This window comes from Salmo salar, chromosome 13 (assembly GCF_965601325.2).
Source record: "Salmo salar chromosome 13, fSalSal1, whole genome shotgun sequence".
Taxonomy (NCBI): Eukaryota; Metazoa; Chordata; class Actinopteri; order Salmoniformes; family Salmonidae; genus Salmo; species Salmo salar.
Window position 1 is genome coordinate 29,970,179 of NC_138303.1, and position 18,752 is coordinate 29,988,930.

At 43.7% G+C, this 18,752-nt stretch overlaps 1 protein-coding gene across 3 annotated transcripts; it reads right to left on the bottom strand.

Annotated features, from left to right (window-relative positions):
- Positions 1–263: 263 nt before the first annotated feature.
- Positions 264–12,630, bottom strand: LOC106566798 (WD repeat-containing protein on Y chromosome). 3 transcript variants are annotated; one of them, XM_045693099.2, is made up of 19 exons: positions 11,502–12,630; positions 11,307–11,377; positions 10,433–10,563; positions 10,062–10,129; positions 9,733–9,881; positions 9,408–9,545; positions 9,086–9,193; positions 8,723–8,950; positions 8,547–8,617; positions 8,165–8,369; positions 6,613–6,831; positions 6,280–6,414; positions 5,904–6,119; positions 5,610–5,759; positions 4,533–4,701; positions 3,897–4,029; positions 3,473–3,644; positions 3,156–3,254; positions 264–589 (listed from the first exon to the last, which is right to left on the bottom strand). In XM_045693099.2, exons 3-19 carry the CDS (start codon positions 10,474–10,476, stop codon positions 356–358), a joined length of 2,538 nt encoding a protein of 845 aa, XP_045549055.2. In that variant the 5' UTR covers positions 10,477–10,563; positions 11,307–11,377; positions 11,502–12,630; the 3' UTR covers positions 264–355. The 3 variants fall into 3 exon arrangements, 2 of the variants coding, with proteins under 2 accessions (XP_045549055.2, XP_082816072.1); XM_082959946.1 differs by lacking the exons at positions 264–589; positions 3,156–3,254 and having other exon boundaries at positions 3,482–3,724; XR_014380022.1 differs by lacking the exons at positions 264–589; positions 3,156–3,254 and having other exon boundaries at positions 3,520–3,644; positions 3,829–4,029.
- Positions 12,631–18,752: the final 6,122 nt, after the last annotated feature.

Here is an 18,752-nt window from a genome sequence, read left to right on the forward strand (position 1 = left end):
GGGTATATGTGCAAATCAACTTTTATTTGTCACATGCTTTGTAAACAACAGGTGGAGTTAAAGTGAAATGCTTACTTATTGGCCCCAACAATGCAGTGTGTGTGAAGCATGCATCACCAGGGGTCAGTGTTTTGTGCTAATGAGGTCATAAAGAGGATGCTACTGGAGATAACAGAGCCCTAAGTCCACTCGAAGGTTGTCACCGCTGTGTGTGGTAGACAGTGAAACTGTGGTGCCAATTAACACAATTGAATAACATCACAGTAATTACCCAAATTGTGTATTGAAACAGTTCATCCAGAAACAGGGAGAAATAACAGGTAAAACCAATGGACAATTGCAGCTACTCAGTTCCCTAGGCGATGCTGCTGCCTCCCCTGGTCTGCTGTTTGGGAGCAATAGACTTCCTGCGCGCCCCTTTGGCAGAGCTGAAGCGTACATGAGCGCCACGCTTGTTGTTCCTCTTCTGCTTGCCCAGCATGTCAGCCCCGTCCTGGGTCTTCTGCTGCTGCTCCTTCAGTAGCTCAGGCACCGGAGGCTGGATGATGGGCAGCAGGGATGTGCAGGGCATCGACTTGTACACCCGTAGCTGCAATGGACAATGAAGAATGTTAGAGTAGGAGCTGAATACACACAGAATTTGTATTTTTGTCTCCTGTGAGGCTTTACATTTTTACATTTTACATTTTAGTCATTTAGCAGACGCTCTTATCCAGAGCGACTTACAGTAGTGATTGCATACAATTCATACATTTCATTTTAATTACAAGCATTTTTTTTTTTGTACTGGCCCCCCGTGGGAATCGAACCCACAACCCTGGTGTTGCAAACACCATGCTCTACCAACTGAGCCACAGTTGACAAGCATTGAGTCTTGCTGTATATAATGTGACATTATGAGGTAAATCCTCCAGGGTTGGGGTCAATTCCTGTTTAATTTTAAATTAAATTGTTGAAGTCACTAATGAAGTGGAGAATTCACATTGAATTAAATTCAAATTAACAATCTTCAAGTTATGGAATTTACATTAGACTCCCTGAATTGGGAAAATCATTTAATCTTTGGAATTGAATATGTGTACATTTCCCAGTAATTGAAATGAATGACCTTAGTATAAAAAAAATCACTGCAGGTGTTAAATAATTTCAACATGTTTTTATATATTTCCAGCTAGGCAGTCTGAACAGTGACATGATCAGCCTGAGGGAATTTAATTCAAATTGGGATTTGTGGAATTGTCGGGGATATTGAATTGGGAATTTAATTATTGGAATTGACCCAACATTGGAATTGAGAGGAAATTCATTCTCTCTGAATTCAAAGACTGACCTGGAATTTTAAGTAATTAAATGGAATTTACAGGGAGAGCCCAGCTAGCACACTTGGTTCCTTGAAAGTTGTGGGAACGCACATTTTTGGATTCCCATTGGTTCAGGGAGCGAAGCCATAGGTTTCCTAACCAGTGAAACTGAACGTTTTTTTTAAACGTTCTGAGAATGGAAATAAAACATGTTTTGCCTGTTCTGGGAACATTCATTTGTAGGTTGCAGGGAAGTCAGAACATTTTACTATGGTTCCCAGAATGTTTTCCTGGGAAGTTTTAACGTTCTGAGAACGGAAATTATAAGTTATTTGAAGGTTATTGAATAACTTAACTTTCACTGAATGTTTCAATAAGACACTGCTAACGTTGTTTGGGTTCAACTGTTTTGAACTTCAAGCACAGGTATGACACAGAAATGAATTTACTTATGCATTAATCATGCAAACACATTTTTTATTGTGGCACGTGTCAGTGAGATTCAAACCTATGATCTCTTCTATATACCTGGAATTAGTCCACTGTTCCACCAGGATGGTGTTCTTAAAAGTCATACAAAGCTGTTCATTTTAATCTACTCAAAACAGACCCCATTTCAAAGGAAATAAGCACTCTAAGATCAGGCGCGGCAAATTAGTAGGCGCGGCAAATTAGTGGGCGCAGCAAACACACCTGAACACGCTTAAGATGGAGGATAGAGTGTTTTGTTGATGCTGAGAATGGAATGCATGTTTTTAAATCACCTTCTTAGAATGTTCTTTTTATGGAAAGTGCTTAATGTTCTGACAACATGACTTTAAATAGAACCACGAGGAAACCTGCAGAAAACGTTATGCTGAAGTACTGAAATTCCCACAGAAAAACTTTGTTTCTTAAATGTTCTCAGAACAATGAGAACATTACTTTAAAATAGAACCACGAGGAAACGTTATGCTGAAGCAAGCGGTACTGGAGCACCTAGTCTGGGACCAAAAGGCTCCTGAATAGCTTCTACCCCCAAGCCATAAGGCTACTCAACAGTTAATCAAATGGCTTCCCGGACTATTTGCATTGACCCGCTTTTTATTTGCACTGACTCTCTTGCACCGGCTCTATGCACACTCACTGGACTCTACCCACACATACTACACTGACACTCCAACACACACCCACCCACGCACAAATATTGACGCCACATGCACGCACACTCTTTCACATATGCTGCTGCTACTCTGTTTATTATCAAACCTGATTGCCTACCCCTACCTACATATCACAAGAGGTTGGTGGCATCTTAATTGGGGAGGACAGGCTCGAGGTAATGGCTGTAGCGGAACGGTATCAAATACATGGTTTCCATGTGCTGATAACATTGCATTTACTGTATTACCTCTACCTCTTATCCCCGCATATTGACTCGGTACCGGTACTCCTTGAATATAGTCTCGTTGTTATTTTATTGTGTTACTATTTTTTAACTCTACATTGTTGGGAAAGGGCTCATAAGTAAGCATTTCACAGTAAAGTCTACACCTGTTGTATTCGACGTAACAAATAAAATTATTTGTTTTGAAGTACCAAAATTCCCACCTAAGAAACATATGGTTCTCAGAACATTATGTGCTAGCTGGGTATCCTGCACTATTCCCAGAATGCTGTAGGAAGGTTGTATGTAAAATAACCATAGGATAACCACACGCTCACCAAGCTCTAAGAAACATATGGTTCTTAGAACGTTATGCGACAGCTGGGAGGTAATTGAATAAGAATTGAATTTGTGGAATTTACCCCAATCCTAATAGTCTCATGCGGAGGAACAAGGAAATGGTCATGGTAAAAATGGGAAGCTCCCACCTGCTCTCGGCTGCTAAAGGACACCTGGAGGTCTGGGGGACAGGAGGGAAGGTGGTGCCTCAGTTTCTGCTTGTAGGCAAGCCCCAGGATGGAACTCGTCTACAGGGGAAATACAACATATAGATCAGTAAGTAATGCTCTCTCACACCTAAACCCAACCACACCTTAGAGTGCTATATAATGTTCAAATCAAATTTGATTGATTTGAAAGTAAGATTGTGGAACTAACAATTCAATGTGATATAGCTGGCCGTATATATGGAGCACCTATGTATCCCCACTATCCAGTACCCTGTTGTCATCCTCCTGCCACTCACCTGTTTGCCCTTCTCTTGCCAGTGCTGCCAGGTCTCCTCGATCTGGTCGTTGCTGTACTGGGCGATGCGTGGGTCGGCTGGCACCAGCTCCTGCAGGTCAGAGGCAGTGCTGGCCATGGCTGTATGCCGGAGCTTCTGCTGGGTCAGTGTCTCCAGGATACGCTTGGCACAGCTGTTTAGTTTTTTGGGCTCAGTTCAGTATATCTTTATCGTCACAGGTGGGCAATGTGTGCAGCATTTGAAATGTAAAACCTTAGAGCCACAACACACAATACAAGAAATAGGAAAAGCATGTAGGCTTACTGTATAGTAGGACATGTTTACATCAAAAACCAATGGCTCAGCAATGCACTCACAATAGAGGAGTCACAGTGAGACCAAAAACTCCCACGTTGCACTTTGCCCTTTGGGGTTTGAGACTCACTTCCAGTGGGGTTGTGTTCCCTGGTTGAGCACTTTGAGGGTCTGGCAGGAGCCAACCCTCCTCAGGTCCACTGGCAGTTCCCAGGGGAAGGCATGGGGGTCTCCCACACGCCACTGGGCCTGGCCAAACGTGCCTGAAGGAAACACTTCTAGTTAGCGTGACATTACCTCTACCCTAGCCTCCAACCAGCCATGTGCATCTATCCTCTATTATGACTGATAGCTCAAACAATGTATTGTGATTATATTTCACTGTACAGATGTGATTCAATAAAAAAATATTTTTAAAAAGACTAATAGCAAGACCCCCACTGATAGAGCCCCCACCCCCCCAATGTCCTAAAAGCATTTCACTGTTACGGAGCATGTGTCGAATAAAACTTGAAATGATACAATTTCCATCTAGGTGCTTTTGAAACAAGAGCACACAGGGCAGCAGGTACACTAGCGGTTAAGAGCGTTGGGCCACTAACCGAAAGATTGCAGAGTCAAATCCCAGAGCCGACTAAGTGAAAAACCTTTGATGTCCCCTTGAGCAAGGCACTTAACCCTATTTACTCCTGAAGTCGCTCTGGATAAGAGCGTCTGGTAAAATGTAAAACAGAGAATGCAACAGGCCCACATGAGAGCACCATACCTATGTAGCTGCCAGCGATTGTCCACAGTCGCACATTACAGTCCAGGCTGGCGGTGACAATGAGGCGGAAACGTTCCACGTACTCCAGACTAACGATGCCCTTCAGGTGACCCCGCCAGGAGCTGAGGAGGGGCGGAGGGGTAAGGGAGATGCTCCAGCCATCCACCACCTGGACAAGTGGAAACCGTGAAGAATGAATTAATAAATGAGACAGGGTTATAAACTCTACAATCCTCTTTGATTGGAATTAAATGGATAATGTGGTGAAAATAATATCCATGTACACTGAGTGTATAAAATATGAACAAATGCTCTTTCCATGACAGTGTAGATGAAGGAGAGGAGACCGGTTAAAGAAGGATTTTTAAACCTTGAGACAATTGAAATATTGGATTGTGTATGTGTGCCATTCAGAGGGTGAATGGGCAAGACAAAATATTCAAGTGCCTTTATTGTAGGAGGGGCCATGCGCAGTGGTTTGTGTCAAGAACTGCAACGTTGCTGGGTTTTTCATGCTCAACAGTTTCCCATGTGTATCAAGAATGGTCCATCACCCAAAGGACATCCAGCCAACTTGACACAACTGTGGGAAGCCTTGGAGTAAACATGGGCCAGCATCCCTGTGGAACGCTTTTGACACCTTGTAGAGTCCATGCCCTGACAAATTAAGGCTGTTCTAAGGGCGAAAGAGGGTGCAACTCAATATTAGGAAGGTGTTCTTAATGTTTTGTACACTCTATTAATTAGTCAGTGAGAAAGCAACAATGGATTTGTTGCCATGTATTTTCAATACTTATTTCCCAGAAAGCCACTGAAATCAACATGTAATATTTGTCTGAACAGGGTTGTGTGCGGTAGGCACAAAGCAGAGAAAACGTTTTAAAATGGAGGATGTGCTACAGAAACTTGCATAACACTGGTATCAGTCTTCTGTTGCAAAACATTTCACTACAGTGTGCCATACAGAACATAACTGATTTTGTAACCATCCATCTCCTCCTACTCTCACCCACCAAATTAGAATACTAGAAAGGTTTATAACGTGTTACTCTAGTATGTTCTCTCTCTATGCTGCACCTCGGTTCTCTTCTCCACCTTCATCCTGCGAGGCCCAGTCACCTTACAGTACCTGGGGATGAGGCTGGGCAGATGAATGGCCTTTTCCAGAGGGGCCATCCCCTCCCGCTCCCCTTGCATACAGAAGCAGTACCTCTCTATGTCCCACAGCTGGAGAGGAGGATACAAAGTGTTAACTGTAAGTTGCTTCGGATAAGCGTTTGCTAGCAGCTAAACAACCATATTCTCATATATCGTAACATTCTGATATGGGAACGTCTGCACTACTAATCCTCTATGATTCTTCCGACCAACCATGATGTAGCCGGTGCTGTCCCCAGTTAGCAGCATCTGGTCTTGCAGATCAGTGGACATGGTGCTGATGGCCGTGCCCTCGGAGTGGACCGCCCGGAACTTGCCCAGCAGCCCCCCAAGGTGGTGGATGGACCAGGCGTACACGTAGCCGTCAGCTGCACTGGTCAGCAGGATGGCTGTGTTAGGGCTCCGCTCCCTGGTTCCCAGGAAAAGAGCCTGAAGGAGTGAAGGAGGGGATTTGTGTGTGTTCAACAACTTTGTTGGTACTTGTTACATCATTGTGACCTGATCTGCTGTCGTGGGAATATTGCTCAGTGTCTGAGGGTGTACAATACTGCATCCACAGATTCTCACTGACTGGTCCATTAGCCCATACCTTCTCCACAGCCAGTCTGGGTTTCTCTAACTCTTTTGCACTGATCGGCTGAGGTTTGCCGCTCTTGCACCGCTGCTTTGGCGACTTCTTCTGATGAGTTTTCTCATTTTCTTTCTCAGCGCCTGACTCCTCCTCCTGGAGGGGTCAAACAAGGTCAAATATCAACTAAGAGAGAAGCCAATGGGAGGTTTAGAAGCAGGTTTGGGGTCAATTCAGTTTTCAATTCAGGCAAATAATACATCCTCATTGAAAACACACAGCGATTTATTTTTTCAATTCACTTTATGAATGGACCTTAACCCTGGTCAGCAGTTATGGGTCAGAATGTCTCACCTGGATCATCTCAGGGGTGCTGCTGCAAGAGCCGTCCTTGTCCTCTTGAGGAGAGCGGGGATGAGGTTGGGGTGCACCGGGCCCCACTGAGACCCCCTGGCTGGACGGGGAGACTGTGGGCTCCCCTCTGTCCTCTGATGAATCTGTCCATTCGCTCTCATCAAACGAGCCCTTAGACTCTGACGCCTCAAATCTGTCAAAAGCTGACCTGTCAATCACCTGGAAGGCAGGATTGGGCAACAAAAACATGATAATTTAGCCTTCTAGCATAGTGGTTTTCAAACTTTACTTGCCCAGGGACCCCCTGCCCAGGCAAACTAGCATCCCAGGGACCCCCATCATATGTTAGCAAAAAATAAATAAACTTGCGTCTTGTAGCCTGCGGCTATGGAACCCTGACCTGTTCACCGGATGTGCTACCTTGTCCCTGACCTGCTGTTTTCGACTCTCTCTCTCTCTACCGCACCTGCTGTCTCTCACACTAAATGCTCGGCTATAAGAAGCCAACTGACATTTACTCCTGTGCTGACCTGTTGCACCCTCTACAACCACTGTGTTGATGATGATTATGATTTGACCCAGCTGGTCATCTATGAATGTTTGAACATCTTGGCCATGTACTGTTATAAATCTCAACCCGGCGCAGCCAGAAGAGGACTGGCCACCCCTCAGAGCCTGGTTCCTCTCTAGGTTTCTTCCTAGGTTCCTGCCTTTCTAGGGAGTTTTTCCTAGCCACCATGCTTCTACATCTGCATTGCTTGCTGTTTGGGGTTTTAGGCTGGGTTTCTGTACAGCACTTTGTTACTTCGGCTGATGTAAAAAGGGCTTTATAAATACATTTGATTGATTGATTATCAGGTGAATGATAATGGCAAGTAGAAGTACTCAACATTTTAAAATGAGTAGACTTGGTACAACAGTTTCATTATTTTGACCTCCACACACTTAATTGGAAGAGGAAGTGTAAACTTTAACATAACCTATTAGCTAGAAAGGTATCTTGGCAGCTGAGAAAATATTTAGCTCACATCTAGCAATTCTACACAGTTTGGCATAGAGCTGAGAGACAATTTTGCAGTTTTAAAGTCAATTTCCTACAATTCTATGCATTGTTAGTTCTCAAAAATGGTATTATAAAAAACAATATATAGTTCAATATCTTTTCTGGATGCTTTCTATCCGGTTTGGTCGTTTAAGTTAACACTGAAAATTACCATTTAAACTGGCCGCCTAAGAATTAGTGACCAATTTCCTCCATATTAAACGGATAATTTGAGATTGTGGTGTGATGCCGATTTTAGCATTGTTAGCATTGGCTCGTGAAACTACATATAACTTCCTTCAAACTGGACGCAGACATAAAAATGGCATTCTGTTGTAGCTAGAAATATTCATAAAATAATACTTTGTCCAAATAATACAAATAATATTTTTTTAAATTACGCTGACCCACTGCAGTACCTCTGCGTACCCTAGGGGCCATGGACCCCAGTTTGAAACCCCTTGTTCTAGGGGATTGGTCAAAAAGGAAGTATGATCACTATCCCCTCACCCGATTGGGCAGCAGTGGTCGCGAACTTTCGCAGGCGTTGAAGCGGCAGAAGGCCCGCCCCGAGTCAATGTTCCATACGATGATGTCACCACTGTAGGAGGCGGTCACAAGCATCTTGTTGCCGTGGGCATGCATGGAGTAGATATCCTCGGCATGGTACTGGTTCCAGATACTGTACTCCATCTCCATATCCTCCTTCACATCCCTGGCAACCACAGCAACAACCACAGTCCATCAGAGGAGACTTAAAAAGGTACACTCAGCAATACAACATCATCCAGCATGAAGTTGTTCCGAAGTGTATGATGTCGTCACATTACTCAGTATACATTTAACCCTGCAGACTTTACTGACACATGGTATCGATGGGAGGTGTACTCACAAGTACCACATGACCCTTTTGCTCCAGCCGGACACATATATCCTTTGGTTGATGTAAATGACCCCCGTCACCTGGAAAAAGAGCAGGGTCAGATTTTCTTATCCCCCTATTGGATACGGCTGAAGGAAGGTAGGCTAGCTACTGATCCCTGATCTGTAGTTAGGCGTAACTTCTACCTCGTTATCATTCAGTATGGGGAGTGTAGCTAGTAGCGCTCCGTTGTTGAAGTTCCACAGGCGCAGGCTACCATCCTTGGAGCCCGTGATGAGGCGGCGCTTGGGCCCGTCAAACGTCATGGCCGTCACCTCCACCGCCTTCTCCGGGGATGTCTGGAATTGCATGATCTTCTCCCCAGTCAGGATTTCCCACACACTCACCACGCCGTTATGACAGCCACTCACTACCTGGAACAGAGAGAAGGCAGGCACATTGGGGTTCAAATGGGACAGAACGTTATTCTTTCATTCATCTCTTAATGAATGAGTTATTTGTTCATTCATCCAGCATCCTGGTGTTTTAGAGTATACCCAACAACTCACCTGTTTGAAGTTGGTGTTATAGAGAGCTGTACACAGGGGCTGCTCATGGGATGTCTGTAGCTTGTGAACAGTATCCACATCATCCACCACTCCATGTAGAACCCCTATCTGCACAAAGATTGTCGTTATAATAGGCAAAAAAAAAAGCATCGCTGTTGATGCTAGAGTAGCTGTAACATATTTGTGTGAGACAATAAATCGCATTTGCATGGCTTCCTCGATGCCCATTAGCGGACCACTAATCCACCGCTAATCTTCCTAGGGCCTTGATTACCCTTTTATGTGTCCTACAGTATGTGAATGAACAAGGTGGGGAGCCTACCAGGAAGGTGGCCAGCACCAGGGTGTTGGTGTCTCTGTTGTAGTGGACACTGGAGATAGGGAAGCGACTCATGGTCACATTCCTGGAGTGGATGTTCTGGAGACAGGCACAGTCCTGCAGGTCCCACACACGCACATTCTGAGACCAATAGAGACACAGACAGAGAATAGGAAAGAAAACAGTGTGATCATGTGCGTGAAATCAAGCAGTGCTTCTCTTACATTCATGGCAATTCTTGCTCATCACATTTCTCATAACATGACTTCAAGTAATCCTGATCACCGAGTAACCAGAGACCGTAGATCAGGTTTGTCCCCAGACAGACCTTGTCCTTGGAGATGCTGATGATCTTGTTGTCGCTGCTGTTGACCACGATGTGTGTGATGGCTGTGGAGTGGCCCTTCATCTGAGAGGTGGCACAGTTGTTCACGTACGGGTTCCATATCCTCACAATGCGGTCAAAGCCTCCAGTCACTATGACAGGGATTCACATTGAAAACACAACCCTTGACAGTAAAAAAAAAAATGTAAGAAACAAAAATGTAGGTGGTGAAAAAAAGACTGCTGATATTTTTGCACAAACATAACCCAAATTACTAATTGCCTTATTATTAGACTTTAGTGAAGGAGGATTCATCCTAATCAATCTCTTACCCAGAATGTTAAACTCGGGAGAGTAGTCAAAGCAGAGGATTCCCTTTCTCAGCTGAAAGAATGAGTTGCTATGATGGAGAAAGAACAGTCACTTTTGGAAACAAATTGTATTCCTAAACATTTAGTACTTTTGTGAAAATGAGCAAAATGCTACTGTAACAATCAGGGCTCTTATTCAGTGTCTTAAAATTAGGACTTTTAAAGGGCAGCTGATCCTAGATCAGCACTCAAAAACGCTTTGTGAATATGGGCCCTGTTCCTCTGTACAGTCGACAGAGATACAGATATGTGTGAGTGGAATAAGGTAGAAGAGAGAGTTCCTGGACCACTATGAAGGAGCATGCACTGTGTGCAGGGCAGGGGGAACGTACTGGATTTTAGCCTTCTGAGAGTGGGGCACAGTGGTGAGAACCATGGAAGTTTGGTCAGATGCACAGCAGGTGGCGACAGCGTTTAACTCCGGTAGAAAGCGGATCTGATGGCACCAGTTATTGTGCAGGGCCTGGGGGGGGGGGGGGGGGTGTGTGGCACAGAAGCATGAAAATAAGAGATACAGTAATGGTGTGAAAAAGGTAGGATACTGATAAAATAAGAGACCAATGTAATAAATAGGCAATAGAGTAGTGTAATAAAGGCTGCTGAGAGGGAAATGAAGGCACATGTGGTCTAATGGAAGTATGTGGTCTACTGAAGTCGATCAGTCCATCTTCCGGCCCCAGGCTCCCTCCTGACAAGCAGGCTATCATCTTCGACCTGATTAGTATGTATTAGTCAGTGATAGGGTCACAGATGGGTAATGGGACAGTCCCATTGTGACAGACTGATCCATCACAGAGGTAGACACTCTCTCCATAACCCCATCCCCTTCTCCATCTCTCACAATGCTGTCATCCCTTTCTTTTTCCTTCCTCTCCAACAGATGTAAAACTGTGTTGACTATTATAAAAATAGAGACCTTATCATTAACGTTATTTGCATCAAATCCTTTACATCTCTGCAAAACTCTGGAGCAGGAGAGAGGGTTACCGTCCACCCAAATCTTCATTCCAGTCCTAAAGATCTACTGTTGGGTAGACATTCATTCAAAAGCCTACAGTAACAGACCCTAATTCAGCATAATTGTAAGTGAAGACCTTAATTAGTTAAATATTTGAATCAAGTGTTACTGCTGGGCTATAACAAAACCCATGCACAGATTTCTGCTCTTAGACTGACCAGAATAATTGCCTTTGTAGAGCAACGTACCACTTTGAAACACAGGAAATACTTGGAGGTGTTCTTCAACAGAGCTGGAACAGGGATGCGGCAATTCCCCCCTGAGACAGAGAGAGGGAGGGTAACCATCCACCCAACTAGCTGAGAACCATCATAAGGTGAAGAGAAAGGGTTTAATTATGTACAGTGAAGGGAGTGTTGGAACAGGACAGGGAGGGTTAGTACCAGACTTAAAGGCCCCGCTGTTGAACAGTCCATACTGGAGCACATCACTGGAGATGAAGACAGACACATAACCCTCAATGTCCCCTATCGAAAACACTGCTTTGGTTCCATCTGACCTGGACAGACATATAGACAGCCAGAGTGTGGGAAATTAGCCTTACACAACAAAAATGCATCGTTAACAGATCATCCCTTCGACTGACCTGATGTTTTATCTAAATGTGTGATGCCCTGTAGCCAGTGTCATACCAGTAATTGAAAGTCCTAGACAATGTCCTATCAGCAGTGGTGTAAAGTACTTATGTAAAAATACTTACAAGTACTACTTAAGTCGTTTTTTTGGGGTATCTGTACTTTTTACTCCATACATTTTCCTTGACACCCAACAGTACTCGTTACATTTCGAATGCTTAGCAGGACAGGAAAATGGTCCAAATCATACACATCAAGAGAACATCCATGGTCATCCCTACCATCTTTTATCTGGCAGACTCCCTAAACACAAATGCTTCATTTTAAATTATGTCTGAGTGTGTGCCCCTGGCTATCAGTAAATTTAAAAACAAGAACATCGTGCCATCTGATTTGCTTAATATAAGGAATCTGAAATTATTTACACTTTTACTTTTGATACTTAAGTATATTTTAGCAATTATTCACTTGATACTTAAGTATATTTAAAACCAAATACTTTTAGGACTTTTACTCAAGTAGTATTTTACTGGGTGACTTTCACTTGAGTAATTTTTTATTAAGGCATCTTTACTTTTACTCAAGTATGACAAATCAGGTACTTTTTCCACCACTGCCTAACAGTAATCTAAAAACATAGCCATTGCCCTATCAGTAATATAAGTTACTAGACTAGCTAGTGCCCGGAAAGCCAATGCACTTGCCAATGCCCTACCAGTAATCCATGACAACCACGTAGCCCTCCAGTCCAGTCAGAGAGAATACAATGTCACACTTGCTGGCGCTGATGTCATAAAACTCTAACACACAGACAGGCATATTACACAGAGAAACACATTAAATAATGTCTAAAGCTATACAAACTGAAAGCAAGGGATGTTAAATTGCTACTACCGAATCTGGTCTGATTTGGTTCAGGGTTAATTACAATTCTTAGACACACACACCCTCACATGCACTTGCTGCAGGCTCCACACATGCATACACACCAACGTCTCGTCCGGTGGAGGCGATGGCCAGGAGGTTAAGGTTGCTCAAGCAGATCATGTCGGTTACCCAGATCTGTTGGATGGAGGTGGAGGGGGGGGCTCGTTTCAGCTGGTCCAACTGATAGAGGACAGACAGAGGAGGAAGGTCAAGTCAGTAGACCACTAGAACCACACATACACTACCGTTCAAAAGTTTGGGATCACTTAGATATGTCCTTGTTTTCCATGAAAACATACATGAAATGAGTTGCAAAATGAATAGGAAATATAGTCAAGACGTTGACAAGATTATAAATAAGGATTTTTTATTGAAATATGTGTCCTTCAAACTTCGCTTTTGTCAAAGAATCCTCCATTTGCAGCAATTACAGCCTTGCAGACCTTTGGCATTCTAGTTGTCAATTTGTTGAGGTAATCTGAAGAGATTTCACCCCATGCTTCATGAAGCACCTCCCACAAGTTGGATTGGCTTGATGGGCACTTCTTACGTACCATACGGTCAAGCTGCTCCCACAACAGCTCAATAGGGTTGAGATCCTGTGACTGTGCTGGGCACTCCATTATTGACAGAATACCAGCTAACTGCTTCTTCCTTAAACAATTCGTGCATAGTTTGGAGCTATGCTTTGGGTCATTGTCCTTATGGAGGAAATTGGCTCCAATTAAGCGCCGTCCACAGGGTATGTCGATGCAAAATGGAGTGATAGCCTTCCTTCTTCAAGATCCCCATTACCCTGTACAAATCTCCCACTTTACCACCACCAAAGCACCCCCAGACCATCACATTGCCTCCACCATGCTTGACAGATGGCGTCAAGCACTCCTCCAGCATCTTTTCAGTGTCTCACGAATGTTCTTCTTTATGATCCAAACACCTCAAACTTAGATTCGTCCTCTGTCCAGTGTCTGTTATTTTGCCCATCTTAATTTATTTTAGGGATTCACATTGGAAACACAACCCTTCTTTTAACTTTGTAATTCATTTATCTACACATAGTAAAGATTTGACAGTAAAAGTGAGAAACAAATGTAGGTGGTGAAAAAAGACTGCTGATATTTTTGCACAAACATAACCCACATTTCTAATTGCCTCACTTTAGTGAAAGAGGATTCATCAATCTCTTACCCAGAATGTTAAACTCGGGAGAGTAGTCAAAGCAGAGGATTCCCTTCCTCAGCTGAAAGAATGAGTTGCTATGATGGAGAAAGAACACAGTCACTTTGGGAAACAAATTGTATTCCTAAACATTTAGTACTTTTGTGAAAATGAGCCAGTCTGAGATATGCCTTTTTCTTTGCAACTCTGCCTAGAAGGCCAGCATCCAGGAGTCTCCTCACGGTTGACGTTGAGACTGGTGTTTTGCGGGAACTATTTAATGAAGCTGCCAGTTAAGGACTTGTGAGGCATCTGTTTCTCATACTAGACACTAATGTACTTGTCCTCTTGCTCAGTTGTGCACCGGGGCCTCCCACTCTTTCTATTCTGGTTAGTGCCAGTTTGCGCTGTTCTGTGAAGGGAGTACACAGCGTTGTACGAGATCTTCAGTTTCTTGGCAGTTTCTCGCATGGAATAGTCTTCATTTCTCAGAACAAGAATAGACTGAAGAGTTTCAGAGTTTTTAGCCTGTAATCAAACTTTTAAAAAATGCAGATGTTCCAGACACTCAACTAGTTTAAAGGCCAGTTCTATTGCTTCTTTAAATCAGCACAACCATTTTCAGCTGTGCTAACATAATTGCAAAAGGGTTTTCTAATGTTTAATTAGCCTTTTAAAATAATAAACTTAGCTAACACAACATGCCATTGGAACACAGGAGTGATGGTTGCTGATAATGGGCAGTTTCCAGCTACAATAGTCATTTACAACATTAACAATGTCTATGTCTGTATTTCTGATCAATTTAATGTTATTTTATATGGAGAAAAAGTAATATATATAACAAAAAGTGATTTTCTTTAAAAAATAAGGACATTTCTAAGTGACCCCAAACTTTTGAACGGTAGTGTACATACACACATATATATTTAGTTGAAGTCGGAAGTTTACATACACCTTAGCCAAATACATTTAAACTCCGTTTTTTCACAAATCCTGACATGTAATCCTAGTTAAAATTCACTGTCTTAGGTCAGTTAGGATCACCACTTTATTTTAAGAATGTGAAATGTCAGAATAATAGTAGAGAGAATGATTTCAGCTTTTATTTCTTTCATCACATTCCCAGTAGGTCAGAAGTCTGCATACACACAATTAGTATTTGGTAGCATAGCCTTTAAATTGTTTAACTTGGGTCAAACATTTCAGGTAGCCTTCCACAAGCATCCCACAATAAGTTGGGTGAATTTTGGCCCATTCCTCCTGACAGAGCTGGTGTAACTGAGTCAGGTTTGTAGGCCTCCTTGCTCGCACACGCTTTTTCAGTTCTGCCCACAAATTTTCTATAGGATTGAGGTCAGGACTTTGTGATGGCCACTCCAATACCTTGACTTTGTTGTCCTGAAGCCATTTTGCCACAACCATGGAAGTATGCTTGGGGTCATTGTCCATTTGGAAGACCCATTTGCGACCAAGCTTTAACTGATGTCTTGAGATGTTGTTTCAATATATCCACATAATTTTTCCCTCATGATGCCATCTATTTTGTGAAGTGCACCAGTCCCTCCTGAAGCAAAGCACCCACACAACATGATGCTGCCACCCCCATGCTTCACGGTTGGGATGGTGTTCTTGGGGTTGTACTCATTCTTCGTCTTCCTCAACACGGCGAGTGGAGTTTAGACCAAAAAGCTCTATTTTTGTCTCATCAGACCACATGACCTTCTCCCATTCCTCCTCTGGATCATCCAGATGGTCATTGGCAAACTTCAGACGGGCCTGGACATGCGCTGGCTTGAGCAGGGGGACCTTGCGTGCGCTGCAGGATTTTAATCCATGACGGCGTAGTGTGTTACTAATGGTTTTCTTTGAGACTGTGGTCCCAGCTCTTTTCAGGTCATTGACCAGGTCCTGCTGTGTAGTTCTGGGCTTATCCCTCACCTTTCTCATGATCATTGATGCCCCACGAGGTGAGATCTTGCATGGAGCCCCAGACCGAGGGTGATTGACAGTCATCTTGAACTTCTTCCATTTTCTAATAATTGCGCCAACAGTTGTTGCCTTCTCACCAAGCTGCTTGCCTATTGTCCTGTAGCCCATCCCAGCCTTGTGCAGGTCTACAATTTTATCCCTGATGTCCTTACACAGCTCTCTGGTCTTGGCCATTGTGGAGAGGTTGGAGTCTGTTTGATTGAGTGTGTGGACAGGTGTCTTTTATACAGGTAACGAGTTCAAACAGGTGCAGTTAATACAGGTAATGAGTGGAGAACAGGAGGGCTTCTTAAAGAAAAACTAACAGGTCTGTGAGAGCCGGAATTCTTACTGGTTGGTAGGTGATCAAATACTTATGTCATGCAATAAAATGCAAATGAATTACTTTAAAAAAATCATACAATGTGATTTTCTGGATTTTTGTTTTAGATTCCGTCTCTCACAGTTGAAGTGTACCTATGATAAAAATTACAGACCTCTACATGCTTTGTAAGTAGGAAAACCTGCAAAATCGGCAGTGTATCAAATACTTGTTCTCCCCACTGTATATAAAAAAGCGATAATGTTGAGGTTTCAACTTAAAGCATTATGTGATATACACGGAGTATACAAAACATTAGGAACACTTTCCTAATATTGAGTTGCACCCCCCCCTCCCTATTTTGACCTCAGAACAGCCTCAATTCGCTGGGGCATGGACTCTAAGGTGTCGAAAGCATTCCACAGGGATGATGGCCCATGTTGACTCCCACAGTTGTGTCAAGTTGGCTAGATGTCTTTTGGGTGGTGGACCAATTCTTGATACACACAGGAAACTGTGGAGCGTGAAAAAAGCAGTAGCGTTGCAGCTGTTGACACAAACCTGGCACCTACTACCATACCCTGTTCAAAGGCACTTAAATAGAAGTCTTGCCCATTCACTCTCTGAATGGCACACATACACAATCCATGTCTCAATTGTCTCAAGGCATAAAAATCCTTCTTTAACCCATCTACTCCCCTTCCTCTACACTGACTGAAGTGGATTTAACAGGTGACATCAATAAGGGATCATAGCTTTCACCTGGTCAGTCTATCATGGAAAGAGCAGCTGTTCTTAATATTTTGTGTATAGACCACTAATCCCATGTAATAAGGTTTAAGTAAGACACCTGCTTGGTGCATTGGTCTTCTGGATCACATTACAGAGATAGCATCCCATGCAAGATTCAGAAGGTTTAGATATACTGAGATGTTGGTAATCTTGGTCAGCCTTTACAGAAGCAGTGGTTTTAACAGAGCCCATGGAGAGACGAGGCAATCCGCCTACGGTGTCCTCAGTGGCCCGCCCAATCAGACGGGTGATGTGTGGCACCACCTGTCCCCGTAGAGCTGAACTATGCCGGTCTGATTTATTTCCATGGCAGGTGTCTACTTTATATCCATGGATGAGTCATTGTGGCCAATTTTAAAATAGACATGGTGGTGACAGGACATCCATCCTTCTCTATGGAAGAGCAGCATCAACTCAATTTCAACTCAATTTCATCCTACCATGCAATGCACTGAATACCTCTCTCCTCAGTCTAACCTCTGAAGGGAAGTACTCTGGTGTTTTAAGTGCGCACACACACAAAGATGCACTTGTACACACACAGTGGCGTGCACACACAGACACACTCACGTTGACAGTGCGTGTCAGTTTGAACCTCTCGCTCCAGTAGTTGAGGATGCCGTCTCTGCTGACAGACAGGTAGCGTCCCAGCTGGGCGCGGGTTTTGGGCACGGCCCTGCCCTGCCCCCCGTTCTTCTCTGCCTGGGGGGTCTGGAAGGGGTAGAACTGCAGCCGAACGATGGGCTCACAGTGGGCACTGCAGAGAACCAGAAAGAAACCACACAGACCTCACAAACCACCAAGACATCAGTCAAAAGAACAAAACCTGTGTCTGGATTATTGGACATTTAGGATTCAGAGTATTTTGTTTGTCAAATATACACGAGAAAAAAAGTGGCAAGCTGCAATATTTCTAAAGACCTGTTCTCCAACGATACCATTAAATGACATTATCTTAGCCATTCTCTGGTGATATTTATAGACTGCCTTTCTCCATGTCTCCTACAGTCAGAAAATAGACCCCAGGGGGACTGGATGCCTGTGATCTCAGATAGACACACCGTGAGTAAGGAGAGTAGCAGCGCTGTGTCATCTACGGACATGAGTCACTGACACAGACAGGGGGGATGCATGCATGGCCACACTAGACACACACAACCCCGTAGACAGAGAATAGGAAAGAAAGCATACACTTGAGAGAACAGAAGAATGCAAAGGGCGTGGGTGTAAAGAGTGGGGGTTAGAAAGTACTTGGGAGATTCATGGCCAAAATCCTTGGACCCTTTGAATAATTCACATTTGAAACTACAAAAGGCGCTGTTATATGCAAATAATCTCTTTCACCCTCTCCACACACATACAACTGGGGAGTAGTTGTCCTAGCCAACGATAATGGGAACCATCCATGTCTATCGGAGAGCAACCACGTGTCTCACATACAGCAGTAGCATCCCATCCTTCTCCGGTCTCCCAGGCATGGCACCGTACCATGACAACACACCTAACCCAGGGTCGAATTAACGGACTGAAACAGAGAGGGACTGCTTGGACTTTTCCAATAAAACGCTTGTTTTTGTTTTCCATTGCAAAACGTTTTGCTACGTGGTGCCGTAATGAATAGGATCCAAGTGAGAGAGCACTTACACAGGGACGATCTTTAGAGGTTTGGGGAAGTAGAGGGGACGGTTCTGCTTCTGTAGGGAGTCCTTCTCCCTGTACTCCAGCAGCATGTAGTTTAGATACTCATCCTACAGGCAGACAGGCACACATCATGAGCTACTGTATGTCCAATGACGAATAAGAAATGGTACCCTACTCCCCACGTGTGCTAGAGTAGGGAATAGTGTGTCATTTTGAATGCATGAAAAAGAAAATTGCACTCTAGGAGC